This window comes from Haliotis asinina, chromosome 2, assembly GCF_037392515.1.
Source record: "Haliotis asinina isolate JCU_RB_2024 chromosome 2, JCU_Hal_asi_v2, whole genome shotgun sequence".
Taxonomy (NCBI): domain Eukaryota; kingdom Metazoa; phylum Mollusca; class Gastropoda; order Lepetellida; family Haliotidae; genus Haliotis; species Haliotis asinina.
Window position 1 is genome coordinate 42,781,853 of NC_090281.1, and position 17,725 is coordinate 42,799,577.

Consider the following 17,725-nt stretch of genomic DNA (forward strand, 5'->3'; position numbering starts at 1 on the left):
TAATTACCTAAGTCTGAGTAATATTGTTGGTTGTTTAATGCTGCACTCATCGATATTTCATCTATATGACGGTCGTCTACAAATAATCCAGTCTGGACCAGACAATCCAGTGATCAACAGCATGAGCATCAGTCTACGCACTTGGGATACTATGACATGTATCAACCAAGTCAGCAAGTCTAAATTTTGAAACAATTCTGAAGTAATGAAAGTGTTTCTGCATGTTCAACAGCCACTCACCGTATTCTTCTTCAGATACTGACTGATCTTGTTGGCTTCTCTGAGTAGCAATGCAACTTTGTAGAGGTCAGTGCGGCCTGTCATAGTATCAGGCACCCGCTGGCGTTTTGATGGTGTCATCATTTCTGTTCGCTTCTGTTTTAATTTCTCCAGGTCCTCCGCTGCTTTCTGTTTCTCTGAGTGCAGCAGTTCCAGTAGCCGAGACCTGCCTAGTGATAGCTCACCCAAGGTCTGCATTATAGAAATGACATTGTCTCGCATTGCCCTCCTAATTGTAAATTATGAAATACTAGAAGCATGTTGGGTGCCTGATCACTCTTACTTCATTTGTACAAAAGAAGAACAATGTATTATTAACCACAAACTTAAGACTTCTAAGGTGTTAATCTTAGCGCTAAGGTGACTGTAACTACCATAGATTTATGGCTTTTTCTACAATGGAACCCAGGACTAATATATTGTTGACCCTGTGCTCTGTGAAGCAGTCTGTGATGAAGATGCTGTTACATACCTTCTCTGCTGCCTGGGCCTCCTCAACCTGCCTCCTCCTCCCCGCCATCACCTCCTGCTCCAGCATCTGCAACATCATCACATCGTTGTAGGCAACTAAACACAACACAAGTAGAAGAGTCAGAGGAAATATAATAACCAGGCATTCATTCATAATTAACATCCAGATTTATCCTCAGTACATTATATGCTGACAGATGTGCTCACCATCTTCTGTTTCTTCAGCTTGTTGATAATATCCTCAGCCTCCTGTCGCCACTCCTCAGCCTTGCGTGCCTCATGATTCTGGCTGCTCTGAAGCACAGGAGATTAGGCAAATGATTACACAGCTGCCATACTGGATATCTGGCATCACTTCACAAAGCAGTGCATGTTCATCCAAAGCCTACTCTTGTCCACTTAGCTATGCCTACTCAAGTTTAAATGCCACTGCCCATTCTTGCTGGAATGCCAGAGCCCAACACAGGTATGCCATTTCAAAGTCATCAACCAGTGCCTGCTTTAGCTGTGCCTATGCCAGTTCACCTACCAGTTCCTTCTCAAGCTGTGCCTACTCCAGCCCTCCTTTCAGTGCCTACTGAAGTTCACCTACCAGTGCCTTCTCTAGCTCTGCTAGTCTGTCCTCGTAGCCAGTCTTCTGCTTGTCAAAGACCTGGGCAGCCTCCTTCCTAGCCTTCTCCACCTCCTGTACCAGCTCCTGCTGAGCCTGCCGCCGAGCCTCATCCAGCTCACTCTGCAGTCTGCAGCACAAGCACACATCTTTAGTCTGACAGTAAACATTACCACAAAGAAAACATCAACATTTTCACTTTGACTGAAATCAAGACAACAACTTATGCCACATAAGTTTTTTTGTTGTTCAGCAACATTCCAGCTATTTAGCGGTGGTGTGCAAATAATCAAGTCTGGACCAGACGATCAAGACAAAACAGCATGAGCATCGATCTACGCAAGCCTGATCACCTAGCAACCTCTCTTAATAAGCATGGGTTCCAGACAGATTCTAGCCTAAATCATTACAGGTGCCACCTCTGTAGAATGACATACAATCTTGTGAACCAACCGATGATAATTATAGCTAAAGCTTGTGACCACCACTCAAGACCAATGCATTAAGGAGCTGTATACAGTACTGATGCCTGGGAATGCCTGTGGGGTCTGTAATCATGAACAGACAGATCCTGATTCACCAACCTTGCTTCCTGGACTCGCAGTAACTCCTGCTTGGCAAACTCAAAGTCCTTCACTTCACTGGATGTCAGACTCGTCTTCTTGCCCTTCTGGACTTCCATTGGATGGTTGAACCTGGACACAAAATAGCTCACTATGACAAACAGGAAGTGCTGTCAACAATGGCCAAAAGTCTTTTGACTATTAACATATTGTACTTGATTCAAAATCATATTTAGAAATAATTCAGATATACAGGTCGTTCTAACACCATGTATGGTGTAATAAAGCACACTTTCACCCTCAGGTATTACAGTTAAAGCACAAGGATGTTTGCATACAATGATCTTAGCTGAGTGAAGCAACTGTAAGTCAAGACGAAGGATGCATTGGAGTAGTTTACTGTGAGAGGCTGTATGAGGTAATGACAACTGACATGCATCATGACGTCGGTTACACTGTGACAAAATGCAAAAGCATTTGATTATGACTAGAATGGCACAGTGATGACAACACATTGTGACATAATGCAAAAAAAGCACATCATCGTCTGATAAAGTACTGTTGGCACCTTTGCTCTTTCACCGAAGCATCTTAGAATTCATGTTACAGTAGGTCATACAAAGTTAACTTTACTATGCACCACTGAATATAATCAGCTGTTGAAACTAACAACTGACCATCAGTTAGGACAAAGAGAGATGAAAACGACATTCTACCCACCGGAAGTAGTGGTCACCACCCAGGATCACACGGTCTGCCTGAAGATGAACAAGACAAACATATGGATGACATTGTCATAACACATTACACACTGTCATCTGCCTACTAAACATATGTCATTAGAAAGTGGTCCAACATAACACTATTGAGATTACATATATGGAAGTCACACTGGTTGAGTGGGTTAGCATGGTAAGATGGCTGACTTTGTGTGCTTGTCTCTGAGAGTGAGGGGTATGAATCCTAGATGGGACTTAACTCAACAAAAGTACTAAAATCTGCACTTTACGGAGAAATGTAATCCCAATATAACATGCATTGCATCACTAAACATATCATGTCATCTTATCTCTGACTCAGTAAACAACTTATAAGAACACTGACATCATTCATTCAGTAAGTGAGACGGTGAGTTTAGCTTTATGCCCTTACTCAGCATTATTCCAGCTATATGGCGGAGGTCTGCAAATAATCAAGTCTGGATCAGACAATCCAACGATCAACATCATGAGCACTGATCTGCACACTTGGGATACGATGACATGTGTCAAGCAAGTCAGCAAACCTGACCACCCAATCCTGTTAATTGTGTCTTAAGACAAGCTTGCTGTATTAAGGATCATTCCTGCCTAGATCTTCATGGGTCTCATTCATTCAACTGTATGCCTGTCATGCTTACATGATGGAGTATCGTGGGCTCAGAGATGAGATTCCCATTGACATAGGTAGGTGCATCTCCAATTGGAGTAATACTGATCACAGCCTCCACATTGTTGATGATGCTGAAAGAGATATCCACATCATTCTAAATATTAATTCCATGAAAATAATAAACACAAAAACACAAACACATTTTCACATTGATAGTTTTCACAAAACTCCTAATTGATGCAAAAAAAAAAATGGCAAAATATCAAGTGAATCCCCGTCTGAAGTTGAATATTGACAACACACCAGTGATTGTCAGCAATAAGCGCCCCGTTGAGTTGTATATCATGTTTTGAAGTCTCGCTCATGCGGCCAACCCGTGTCTGCCCCTCTTTGATGACATAGAGCAACATCTCTGATAACTGCGGGTCCTCGTTCAGGTTCACCAAGTTTGGGAGCTTGTTGTCAACTTTCAGAGCAATGCCTGATTTCTGAAACAAAGAAGGTTTTGTCATACTCATAGTATATTACATCAATATAATAACATATATACAAGCAGTCTCACCTTAACCTTGTCTGACAATAACGTGAAACATTTGCCAAGGGCATATGAAGAATAAGTATATTCCCTACTATAATGATGACAACATGTCCTTGATACAGTCCCCTCAAACCATGCTAACCCAATACTATCCTGATTTTACTTTGACTCCTACATCTGTATAAGCTATCAAGTAAGTATCTCACAGAAGCAGTTTCAATGCTTTCCATGTCAGCTCAAATGTAGGATGTTCACCTCATGAACAATTCCATGACTGTTGTCTACATGTCTTTGTGGGGAGCAAAACACCAAATTTGCCATTACTGGTTTAATCTATACTACATAATCTTCAAAACCATCTCAACATGTGATCGTAGTATGTGACAAAAACCTATGAGTCCACTAATATGACTCTTGGCATCTTTTCAGATTTTAGTGTCAATGTAATGAGTCAAGCTAGCCAGAATGAGTTTTTTGCCATAATATTTAAGCAATACCACATCTGAGTACACCAGAAATGGGCTTCACACATCATACCTATTTGGGGAATCGAACCTGAGTCTTCAGAGTGACAAGCGAACACTTTAAGCACCAAGCTACCCCACCACCCTCAGTTAACCAGATCACAGTTTACAATGCTTGTGCATCAGAAAGTGGTAAAGGCATAAACTGCCATGAAGAAATGAGACAACTGAAATTTAAAAGCTATTTAGGAATAACTACAATTTAGTGCTATCAAGAAGTAAGCCTCTGTTATCCAGAGTTGTCGTCTGTTCCAACTCACCTCCAGCATCCGACCTTCAGCAACTTTTTTCTCTTCAGACCTTCTGAGTCTCTCCTGCCAGGACCTGGGAGAAGAAAGAATGGGGTCTATGAATGCGTTGATAGACACATACTCTGACTCAGGCTCAAATTCACATCCTCTCACATTCGCAAAAAACACACTTAACCACATTTTGCCAGGCATAGCAGTTTTAAGCCTCATGCAATCCTCAATTCTCATGCTCAACCTGACTCTAAACCTACTTTCACACTAACCTACTCGTTCTCACCCTCCTTCCACTGCTTTCAAAGATTTATAGGTTATATAGAACAAGTTTTGTTAATTGTGTTCATAATGAGAAACTTCTCACACAAGACAAAGGGCATATGTAAAGAAAGGAGTGAACTGGTTGTGGTCTGACCTTGACATTTCATCCATCTCCCTCTCCTTCTCCATCAGCCTGTCTCGGAGGGTGGCGATCTCCATCAGACTGGAGGCATGGCTCTCGTCACAGACACTCCCAGCTGTCTTACCTCGCAACTTCTCAATCTCAGACCGCAGCTCTGCAAACAGACATGTTACTTGATCATTGTAATGGTGGTGGAAAGCAGACATGATGATCCCCTTGTGAAATGTTAGGAATGTTATGCTTAAATATCTATATCTCCAACTGCATACAAAAAATGCAGGAGTAACTTGAAATTTATTGCTTTTATTTGATTCTTAACTTTAACAATTTGCAAGCAAATTAACAGTCCTAGTTCTTTGTGAGTATAAATCATGCTTATTGAAAAACATGAAAATACTAATATGCGTTACTTTGTTAATAATTTCCGCAGATTTGGCATCCTGAAAACGCTCATCTTCTTCCCATGAATATGGGTAAGCATGCTGATTCGTTGCATTAGCATGAACAAATACAACCATCACAGAATATGTAGCACTGTGCTAAGGGAAGGGAAGTAACTCTTTGACTTACAGTTTTCCTGAATTCTTTATATATATGTGACTTCTGGCAATTATAAACCAACCATGCATTTGTGTTACCCAAAATCCATTAACAATTCATAAACAGAGATGCATACACAGTGAAAGAAATGACTTAAATATGTCCATCATCTAGTGTACCAAAATATGTGTGTATTTTTGGGTAAAATGTTATGCAATGTGTCCTGCAACCATCTATATCATTGTGTCTGCTTTCTCAACTCACCTCGAATAATTTTGGCCTTGGGGTCTTCATTGACACGCACAACATTCACGATGGACCGGGCCTGTTTGGCATATCTGGGGAAATAAGTTCACATGGAATCTGTTACTCCAAACATGATCCAAATACAGGACAGTGATATAACAGTCTAACTGAAGCTGATGTACAATAGACTCCCTTTCCCACCATTACGGTCACATGACTAACCACGCTTGCCACTGTCTGAATCTCATAAGCCTGACACAAGAACTACTGGTAATTCAACATGCCTGAGAGGAGCAGTTGGAAGGGCTAGACGCCATGAGTTAGTATATATATAAAATATCAGTTTTATTTCCCTTATCCTGACTCATGCTTACTATGCTCACAGAATCCGACGGAAACAGTGGTGGGCAAGGCTAAATTGGATTCTGCTGACTACCATACATCTGATATACAGATCAGCTAGCGTCCTGCTAGTGTCTAATGCGTCTGTATGTCAAGATTTCCAATCAAGATCAGTCATGACCATTCTTCATGTACAAGTATCTTCATTACAAGTACATGGTCATAATCACTCAACGTGATCACTCAGTACATGCAGGTAGATCTACGTAGAGCTAGACTGACTGCCCTCGCCACTCCAGTTGAATATCCTCAATGTTGCAAACAGACTTTGATACAATCCATATGTGAAGTTGGAACGATGCTGTATTGCAGCATGCTTGTGTGATGTGTGGATGGATGAGTAGGTTATTCCATTGTGGTAGTTGCAATGTTGGGTATCCTAGTTTGTCAATGAGTACTGGGAACCAATCTGTCACTGGTCAGTAAGGCGTGACCAAAACCAGTTGTGTTGGTATCATCCGTTTTAATCTTCCTGTTCATTTTCGGCAGTAGCACTGGAGGGGGGAACAAATAAGTGTTCAGTCCTTCCTACCTGATGCTGAGAGCATCTGTAACCCACACTAACAGGTCCAGCATTGGAGATACAAATGTTGGTATCTGCTTGTTGAACCTTGTGGCAAATAGGTCTATTTGTGGGGATCTGAATGTCTGACTGATGAGTCGAAATGCCTCTCGATGCAGCATCCATTCTGTTGGAGATGGTTGTAGAGGGCATGACTGTGTCAGCCATGATGTTGCGTGCACCTGGGATGTGACAAGGTTTTATGTAGAGGATCAAGTCAGCGACGATGTCGAAGATTTGAAAGGTTAGCTGGAGCAGTGTGTGAGATCATGCTGATCTTTGCTTGTTAATTTAGAACCCTACTGTGAAGTTGTCTGTATGAACCATCAGTAGTTTGTTCCTCAATGCTGTTAACCAGTGCTGTACTTTGTTGATGACAGCTTTCATCCCCTGGTGGTTGATATGCTGAATGTGTTCATTGCTCTTCCAGATTCCTACTCCCACTTTGTGCTTCAGGTGAGCACCCCAGCCTTGTAGTGATGCATCTACGCGGAGATGGTTGCTGTAGATCTGCTCTACTATACAGGTCCCACTGCAGACATTCAGTCGGTGATTCCACTGTAGTAGATATCGTCTCAAGTAGTCTGACAGAGCAATCCAGTCCAGTGTGCTGAATCAGGAATCGGTGTAATGGGTGTAGTTGTAGATGTCCTCATCTGGTCAAATCCTGATGTGAGCAGACCAAGTAGACATTGCCACTGTTGTAGTGGTAATGGAGAAAGTAGAGCTTGTTCCATCACCGACCGTTTCTCTGGGGCGACGATGTGGTTTAACACAGTCATGGATTGCTTCCCAAAGAACTGAAGATCTTGCTCCAACTTTAATTCTGATTTCCGTAGATTTTCAATCTGAGTTGAGTTAGCAGCCTGATGGTGAAGTTGAACTGTAGTCTAGGTTGACTAGTCTTGTGATGCACTTGAATGATGACATCCAGGTAAAAGGCACTGCCACTGCCAATGTAGGTAGGTGACTACTGGCTTGGTGACCCAAGTAAATAGTCTCCGAAATGAATTGTTGATCCTTCTTCTGGGTGATAAGTACAGATAGCATCATCCTTTCTTCTTCATTCTCCAGGTTGCTGAACTTGCTGGTTAAAGCCTCAAAGAAGGTGCGCTGAGTAGTTGCGTCCAGCTGAGCTTGTCCCTTATCCTCCACTTTGTAGGATCTACTACGATCCTCACTGATGAACTTATAAGACTTGTCTACTTCGGGTGCTTTCATAGAAGACTCCATATGATAAAGTGGGAATCAACAAGCGTTGAAGGGTGGGATGTCCACACAGCAAGTGTTATCATGGTCCTCCTGTCTATGTATATCCCTGGAACTTCTACCACTTCGTGAGTGCCTTCGTTCTTTCCTATGTGAGTTCATATCTGATGAAGACGACGAATGATAACGGCGTCTCCGACGAACTGGGAATGCAGACAGAGAATGCTTGCGGCTGTGGTGGGATCTATGAGTGCATGCACTTGGCGAGTCGATGGAATTAACATCATCCCTCCTGCGACATGAGGATACAGCTGATGGCTATGATTTCTGTGAATGGGAGCATGCATACAGTGCCTCTTCTTCATCCGACGGACCTATTGCAACTATCACAAAGGGAAACTGTAGTTGTAGCTGTTGAGTGGCATTTCCATTCTTCTTCGTTACGGCAATACAACAAGTGCATCATATGAGTGGTGAACTGTTCCATGAAGAGGCCAGTGTCCAGTGACTGTGGTGCAAGCAGCATCGGTTGGTTCGAAGAAGCATCTGACAGTAGACTCAGGACGATGCAGCGTAGTAGACGATGTAGTTGATGAAGGTCTAGTAGACACAGCTTGTTGATCGTGTGTGCCGTTGATCTGTACCTCAGGAGGTAGCAGTGGAGGTTAATCACAGATGTGACATATATCGAGAGGAGTGATCTCATCACTTAAGAACTTTCAAGAAGTCATTGAGTGTTGTTTCAGTGCAGGTCTAATAATTGAAGACAATTTCTTACGACATTCTCTTCTGAGATCTAGACGAAGACTCAGTGGTCTCTTGACCATGTCCACAGGATACGTCTGTCTGATCAATAAAATGACAAATGTCACCATGTCAGCCATGCGGTTACAAGACACACAATCAACTGATTTAGACATGGCTAGTGAGAGCCTACGTTGTTTGTCCTTCACACACCTTTTTGAACAGAATATAAATATAATGTAAATTCTGAAATGGATAAATTCTTGCAAAGTTCACAGCGAACAGTGGAAGAACAAATAGGTTTGCATGAAGGACTTACTACATGCAGATCAACTGCCGACAGCCATAATTTACACTGGGAACACAATTTCATCAATTTAGACCAAGTATAAGACAAGAACATTTTTAGATTTTACATAAAGACGACAGTACTTACAATCCAAAAACTGAATACAACATAATTTAGACGAAGATTAAGCAAAACCCTATCGCCGCATCAGGGCCCAAAGTGCCACCAACCATCCTCGTCGGGCGATGAAGAAGAGAGTGACAAGCATGGCTGGTCATGTGACCATAATTGCAGGAAAGGGAGGTTTCCAGTGGGTAGGTGTATCCACCTTCTTCACATAGAGTAAGGAATTAAGCATAATAAGCATGAGTCAGGACAAGGAAAAATAATAGTGGCATCAAGCCACTCTAAGTTTGACATAATGACATTCAAGATGGCATCATTAAATTCCATCACGGCAGAATGTGTGAGTTTACGTCTGTGCCACTTCTAGCAATATTCCAGCATTATCAGGGTGAGGGACACCAGGAATGAACTTCACACATTGTATTAATGTGTGGCAAGGAACCACTGGACTACCCCACTGCCCCCAATCATTTCAGACTGATCTCATGCCATTCACTAGAGCTGTGGCAATATATCGTACTATCGATAATCGTGATACTTATCGAATGATAAATATATCGATACTTTTTTTCATATCATGAAATGTATTGTTGACCTCAAAGTTGTTACCTGATAGTAGAAATTGACAGTAATGTCAGTATTTACACTGTTACTTGATATCAAAATGTCAGAAAATAACTGAAGATAGCATATCGTGATGTGTATCGAATCGTATCTTTCAAACATATGGTGATACGTATCGCATCGTGAATATTCTGTATCGTCACACCTCTACCATTCACACTGCTGTCATTCTACAGTGGCACCATTCCATTCCAGAGTGCCATTCCACATTGATGTCATGTCCTTCTTGAGTGATGTCATGCCATTCCAATTTCCATAGTGATGCCATGCCATTCCACTGTGCTGTCATTCCAGAATGGCACCATTCCATTCCCAAGTGCCATTCCATAGTGATGTAATTCCCGAGTCATTCCCGAGTGATGTCATGCCATTCCATAGAGATGCCATGCCGTGCCGTTCAACAGTGGTGTCATTCCTGAGTGATGTCATGCCATTCTAGAGTGATGTCATGCCATTCCAATGCTGTTATGCCATTCCTGAGTGACATCATGTCATTCCTCAGTGATGTCATGCCATTCCAGAGAGCTGTCATGACAATCCACAGTGATGCCATGCCATTCCAGAGTGATCTCTTGCCATTTTACTATGACGCCATGTCCTTGCAGAGTGATGTCATGCCATTCCTGAGTGATGTCATGTCATTCCAAAGTGCTGTATTGACATTCCAGAGAGATGTCATGCCATTCCAGAGTGCCGTCATGCCATTCCACAGTGATATCAGGCCATTCCACAGTGATGTCTTTGCAAAGTTATGTCATGTCATTCCAAAGTGGCATGACAATCCAGCCTAACATCATTTAGATTTGTGTCATGACATTCTGACATTTCAACAAGACATTTCGTAGTGACGTAATGACATTAAAGAAGATGACATGACATTACAGGATATTCTAGAGCGACACCGTATTTGTAGGCCAGGTTAAAATGCTGTTCAAGCTGGGCTGTTCCCAGAATGGGTATCAATCCAGGACACACATATAGCCAGTCACAGACTGTAGCCGCCTGATGCTCCTCAAATGGATTCCCGCTTCCCAACATCTTCAACTAAATCTCACCTGAGTGTGCTAAGTGTTTCTTCTGTATGGTGGTTCGCTGGGCTGATGGTGGCTATCATGGCCGTCTTGGAGTTGCCACCCAGACTCTCCTTCAGCAACCTGCAGCAACAAGAACATTCTGTTGACAGACTGACTAAGAGTGAATGACAGTCTATGCATAAACTATAGCTGTACTCACCAAGTAAGCACAGAGTCTTGGTATGTAATACAGCTGTACTCATATAAGCACAGAGTCTTCATGTGGAATATAGTTGTATTCACCATGTAAGCACTGAATCTTGGTATGGAATACACCTGTACTCACCATGTAAGCACGGAGTCTCGGTATGGAATGAAACGCTTCTTCTTTGAAGTCGACTGGTCTGAGAGAAGGGAGATAACTTTCCCCAAGGTCATCAGGGACTTGTTGATGTTGGCTCCTTCCTATTATTCAACATATAAACAGTGAGTTCCAAATACTTTTTAGCATACTCAAACTTATATGCTAGCAATATTTTCAATATGAACTAGAACAAGTTGATCTTACTGAACAAGAACTTTCATTTGACACGTCGCTCAAATTCCTGACTGACAGTTAATTTCAAAGTTAATAAACTGCCACATTTCTATTTGATGTATAGCAGTGAAATGTATTCCAGATCTTCAAAGAGTCCACTGACTGACATTGTTAGAAAAGACCTGGGTCTCATTCCGCCAACTGATCTTAGCCCAACACCAATCATAAACCCCTAAAATCCCAATCTTAGCGTGACATTACTATCAGCTAACCAGTCTTACCCAAGTCAATCGTAAAGTTAAGATGAAATTTTTTTTACAAAATGGCTGTTTTTCTGTGACAAGGGTAAACAGGATTTTGCGAGGACTCTTTTCTTGATTCAAGGTTTGTACATAAATATAAGATGTAAGTAATCAGAATGAATCTGACTACCTATGTATTGTTATTTGTTATCGTTTTCACTGAAAGAGGAGAAGCCAGAAATGATGATAATTACCATTGTCTGCTTGATTTTGCATGTCAGAGCGTCACATTGCATGGAAACTTTGACAGTTTCTTTTGAAAATTGTCAAATCATTGCATCTATTTTTAATTTCTCGTATCTTGCTACGATGCTCTTTCCATGTTCCAAAGGTACTGAGCCATTCAAAACAATGAATAGATGCCTGGATGTCAAAAACTTTTATTAAATGCAACACAGTGCAAAATTGGAATTTTCCTTTCACTGGAAACAGGCGCAGTCTTTCGAACACAGCATTTGTTTTCACACCCAATATCTGTTATCTTTTATTTTACCCAGACAGTTGGCATTGGTGACAAAGACCACTTGTAATTTGGTTTTAAAATGAGTGGGGAAGTCAGTGATGCATTTGTCGCAACTGACTATGAAATAGTCTTGATGTAATTATTGTCTCGAAATTGTTGCGAAACACGATTTTGTAAACACTATCCAATATGGTAGAAAGCATATTTAGTGTCTGTGTAAGTGTATTTTTGCAAACATCCCAACCAATTCTAGGTTCATCGGCAACATTTCAGAATTAACATTAGTGGTTTCATGCAAAAACCAATATCAGTGATCATTAATATATTATTTCTGAAATTCAATACAAGTTCCATCTGTTATACTATGCAAAGGGAGATAATTCATGCCTCGCTTTTTCTATCTTAGCTAGAATGGGATCATTGTTGCACCTACCCTGAGTCTCTCGCCAGAGGTCTGAGCTGCTGACTGTCTCTCACTCCCTGCTAGGTCCACCAGGTTGATCTTGCTGTTAACAGAGCTGTCATGGTCCTGTCCCTCCAGGCGCTCCGTCTGATGGCAGAAAATATCATATACACCATGCAGTTCCAGGGCTTGTAGACATGTCCACTTATGTACTAACAACCTCCTTGCAGTAATTCCTTCCGTATACATTACAATATAATACCACTGAACATGTCTACAGCTTGTACTGACAACAAAACCTGCATCATGTTGCATCTCATTCAACGTATCTACAATCTTTCCTTACTGATCATGTTTGACAGCATTTGTATTTTTGCTAAACAATATTCATGATGCTTCAGATTTTGAACAAAAAAACAACCATTCAGAAGCCAGAATTTTACGGCATCAGTTATGACATTGCCCTTGTCCTCTAACTAGTGAGATGCTATGACTGACCCTGGTCTGTGTCATGACAATGGTGAAGACGGAGTGGGACCTGCTGCTCTTGTCATTCATCCCTGTGGCTGCTGTGGCTCTGTTCTTGTTTCCAAGTGTGATCCAGCCCTGGAACAAACAGACCAGATGTCAGAGATGGACTCATCTTTGTGGGTGGTTGTACCACAGCTGCATAGAAAAGGTCTGAACTATGACCCTTGTCTTTGACGAAGGTCAGTTATAGCCATGATGCATTTTGTCCATCCAATCACTGTAGCGAGGAGTGCATGAATTTTGCTTTCTGTTTAGTTTTCTACTTATTGTAGACATAACAAGGACATGTACTAACTAACCTTCACATCTTCAAAAGAGTTGACAACAAAGGTGGACAGTCCTTCAACATATGGTCCTAGCACTGGATGTTCCCGAACCTTCAGCTGAAATACACAAACATGCCATTAATGTCAAATAACCTTATGAACAACATCATTAGAAACAATTATTTACAATGGATTGTCAACACCCTGATAACATGGTAACAGTGAAGATATCCCATCAACTAACATCTAAGTACACAGAATGACTCAGCCTGTAAAACAGCCAGTGTTGTAAACTTACTGTTGGTTTCTTGCCTCCTTTGTCTTTAGATGACATCAGAAGGTCATGAATCTTTTCATTGTAAATCTCAAAGAAGCTGATTTCAACGCTGATCTTCACCTGAAACAGAAACACTTTAGTGTGCTAGTGTTTCAACGTAGTGTGATGGGTAACATTATTATGGCCAAATCATTTATCAATGATCAAATCAGTCTGCATGTTCAAGACATACAGTCCATATATCCATATACCTTTGTGATACAAGACACGCAGTCAATAGTCCATAGAGACATACAATCCATAGAGAGTCGTAGTGCCAGTCATACAGTCCATAGTTGACTTGTCATACAGATATTTTCATATTGTGAATAAAGCTTTAATATCCTGCAAAAAACTGAATGATCATGGGCTCCAGAAAATGTTACCTTGTCCTTATCTCGAAAGTTTTCAGCTCGAGAAAAAAGCTCCTCACAGAAGCGTGGAATAATTCCAGTTTCAGAACCATGGCCCATTATACTGTGAAAACAAAACACACAAGGATTTACGGTGGTGTGTATGTACTACTCAATACATTAAAAACAAGTTAAATAATTCATCATTAGCGATCATGTCTGTAAATAACTGAGCCTGGACCAGACAATCACGTGATCAATAGCATGAACATTAATCTACCAGTCCCTCCTGGATTCCATGGCAAATTTTTAAGAATTCCGCGGCAAATTTAAGCAAATCCTGCACATTATTTTTTAATATTCTGCAAACCATTCAGCGGATAGAACATTAAGGAAAAACAACAAAAACATTACAAAGATCTTCATAGATTAATTCACAAACACAGATATAAAATTAAGTCGACAGTACACATTGAGAATAAAACACTCATTGAAACGATTTCTCTCCTCTCATTCGTAACTTAGATGCCTAAAACTTGCTTCATTAATAAAGTATCTTTGCTCATGATTATTTCAAAAATGTTGTCACAGTAAATATGTCATTTTGTAACCGATCCTATTTTTGACATTATCTCTAATTTAAATTTCGGCTGTCAGTCCATTTTCCTTCAGTTGTTAAAAATAAGCAAATACCACGACAGAAAAGTGGCAAATTATGCATGGATTCTGCAAGAAAACATGTTTTCCGCAGACTAGACGTTTTTCTGCATTGAGGGTAAATTCAATGATTTTTTTAGCAACCGCGGATTCACGGAATCCAGGGACTGATCTATGCATTTACTACCATGACATGTCAATCAGGTCAGCGAGCCTAACCACACAATCCCACACAGTCCCATAGTCACAAGCTTGGGTAACTAAAGATCAATTCTAATCCAGATCTTCACTGGTCTGAATGGGATGTGATGTTGATTTGAGGACTTGGGTCTTCAGATTTGAACTCCTTCTGCCAGTTATCTTCCAGAGTAGCCCTGGAGGTTTTTGATACAATGTATTTCATTTTACCACTTGATGTTGTTAGGACAGTTGGTGTTGTGGTTGACGTTGTGGTTGACTTTTATTCTGGTGACAGACTTCTGGTATGATTCTGAGAGTGACATTTGTGTTGGTAGGAACATTTTAGGAAGTTTCACCTATATAGGCCTACCAAAGTTATAGTCCTGGCAATTGCTGTACAAACCGTTAGCAACAGGCACGCTAGGACTACCTTAAAGGTCACATGCAACGTAAAACACAACTTTGCAGATTCTGGTACCTTTCGGTGTGTACTTACCGAAACAAATCATAAAAAATGCCAATTCAACCTATAAAGTTGAAAAAAAACGTGATGAAAAAAAAGCCCGCGAAATCGGAGTTCAAACGTTTCACTAAATTCCCCCCAGCGCTGGGAGCAAAACTGGTTTCAACGCATGCGCAGTGAATAGGTTCGCGGAGCTTGAAACAATATGCATATCCAGCGTCTGAGGTCGTGAGCAGTAGTCTAGTCTTGGTTGTGTACACAAACAAGTAAATAATCTACTTGTTACGTAAAAAAAACTTGTTGATTGTGGTAAGCAGTCTCTGTCAAAGAGAAAGCTCAGTGTCTGGTTTATTCACACCTGCCTGTCTGCTAAAGACAACATGCAATACACAGCTTCAATCACTGACCACGTGCAATTTGAACTTAACACCTATCAGACTATACGACATAAAGAAAATATGTTGATTTATGACTCTTGCACCCGAGTCCCGTGTCTGCCACATTATGTAATTAGGCACGTGTGATACACATGACATGTTTTTATGTCTGTGGGTTGCAAAAATACTACATTCATTTTTTTTCGGATGACTGGATCTGACAGAAACTGGTGCAAACTCTTGTCAGTTTTAAGTCCTGCTTTGTACTTGGACGAATGACAGATTCCAGCCACCCAGTAGTTTACCATCTTTACTGACATGATTTTTGATTGGCAAATTCAGAGAACAGATATTTTCTAAACCCAACATCTCTATACACATTCTTCATGGATAACGACTTCTTTTAGTGTATATGATTTTGTTTGACAACAGTATATGAATGCATATTGAAACGAGGCATCAAGTACACAAAAACATGTTGTTATCCATAAAGAATCTGGCTATACTTCTAAAATGCCCATCAAACAGATCATCCTTCTGTACACACAATGAACCCTTGGCATATCAGCAAATGAAACAGCCAATCGGAAGCTGTCGTTACACTTGAGTGCATATCCACCCACTATAACTGGATTCGGTCTCCCGAGGGCTTCGTTTCGGGGGAAGTAAGCCCAAGTACAAAATACTGCACTTTTGAATCGCGATTGTACGCTTATAATTGTGTTTATTTGTTTTTTTAAAAGCAGCAATGTATATTATATGTCATGAATAAGTGATAAATGTGTATTAATTATGTTTCATTTTTTGGTTGCATGTGACCTTTAAGTCAGTGATAAGGTATGAGAGTTACCATGGTTATACTACTCATAGTCACCTTAGCACTAAGATTGATATACAATCACTCAGTGCAATAGCACTGTAGGCCTCACTGCTCAAAGAGATCTAGTGCTACAACAATGTGAAAGGCCAATGTAAGTGTGGGACTTACAATCACATAACAGCTTTGGGCAACAGTGCCCAGATGTTTAAATGTTTAGATCTTACATACTTGATCATGTTTTAAGAGAAATGGTTCAAAACATCATATATCAACTTTGGTGTAAAAGTAAGTGCAAACCTATAGCTTTTCCCACTGCCAGTCTGTCCGTATGCAAAGAGGCAAGTGTTGTAGCCCTCAAAGGCCTTGCCAAGGAGTGGTTGGGCTAGGCTGTCATAGACAGTCTGCTGACTTGAGAACTCGCTGTGACTCCGCTCACATGACCAGAAGGAAAAGTCATATGCAAATCGGTAGGTCAAACCATTCTCTGCAGTCACAGTAGTTTCGTTGCCATTCATCGTCACGACTGTCTTGACATTTGGGTCCAATAATTCTCTGAAATAGAATGGAATATTTCTGTATACATCGTCATGATACTGCAGAGGGTGCGCTGACATACAGCATGCACAAGTTTCAGTATGCAGAACACAGTATTATGTTTGAGTGAGTGAGTAAGGTTAGTGTTACATCTCACTCAGCAATATTCCAGCTTATCATGTATATGGCAGTGGTATGTAAATAACAAGGTCTGGACCATAATCTGAACCAGTGATCAAAAGCATGAGCTTCAATCTAAGCAATGCGGGATATAACGTGTCAAGCAAGTCTGCGAGCCTGTGGTTGGTTTGAGAAATGCTTGGATTAACATCATTAAATACAGTAGACAAAATATAGCAGGTTAAGCTACACATTCAAAGTATCCTCACTACACACTTTCTACATATGATAACAACAACTGATGAACATAATAAAGGGGTCTCTGGTCCAAATATCAATGGGAAAGACTGAAATATACCCGAAGGACTCCAGACCCATCTTACACATGTTCATTTCAAACACTGTTGTGATTGTATTTTACGTTCATACTTTAAGCATGTTTAGACTTCCAGATGTGTGTGTTGATCATGATTTTCAATATTAGTATTATTACCATGATCATGATAAGTGGATGGACATATACTAAGGGTATATGGCATATGCATGAATCCATATACAGTAATGGCAAGGCTTCCAGTTATTGCACCTTCCTCAATTAATTCATCATCTAAAGAAACTGAACTAAATAAACTCAGTTATTAGT

The 17,725-nt window shown here is 40.7% G+C and overlaps 1 protein-coding gene across 1 annotated transcript in view; it reads right to left on the reverse strand.

The window, feature by feature from the left end:
- The window catches only part of LOC137273726 (kinesin-like protein KIF14), a 34,845-nt gene that overhangs the window by 15,592 nt on the left and 1,528 nt on the right, over positions 1 to 17,725 (reverse strand). The window contains exons 2-20 of the mRNA XM_067806535.1: positions 16,726 to 16,980; positions 13,965 to 14,055; positions 13,561 to 13,659; positions 13,296 to 13,379; positions 12,964 to 13,071; positions 12,496 to 12,612; positions 11,106 to 11,224; positions 10,802 to 10,900; positions 5,809 to 5,882; positions 5,017 to 5,158; positions 4,617 to 4,680; positions 3,598 to 3,782; positions 3,323 to 3,425; positions 2,644 to 2,681; positions 1,945 to 2,055; positions 1,343 to 1,490; positions 958 to 1,044; positions 752 to 817; positions 241 to 471 (exon numbers count right to left, since the gene is read on the reverse strand). Coding sequence (XP_067662636.1) covers positions 241 to 471; positions 752 to 817; positions 958 to 1,044; positions 1,343 to 1,490; positions 1,945 to 2,055; positions 2,644 to 2,681; positions 3,323 to 3,425; positions 3,598 to 3,782; positions 4,617 to 4,680; positions 5,017 to 5,158; positions 5,809 to 5,882; positions 10,802 to 10,900; positions 11,106 to 11,224; positions 12,496 to 12,612; positions 12,964 to 13,071; positions 13,296 to 13,379; positions 13,561 to 13,659; positions 13,965 to 14,055; positions 16,726 to 16,980 — 2,221 coding nt within the window. The remainder of the gene's footprint in view (positions 1 to 240; positions 472 to 751; positions 818 to 957; positions 1,045 to 1,342; positions 1,491 to 1,944; positions 2,056 to 2,643; positions 2,682 to 3,322; positions 3,426 to 3,597; positions 3,783 to 4,616; positions 4,681 to 5,016; positions 5,159 to 5,808; positions 5,883 to 10,801; positions 10,901 to 11,105; positions 11,225 to 12,495; positions 12,613 to 12,963; positions 13,072 to 13,295; positions 13,380 to 13,560; positions 13,660 to 13,964; positions 14,056 to 16,725; positions 16,981 to 17,725) is intronic.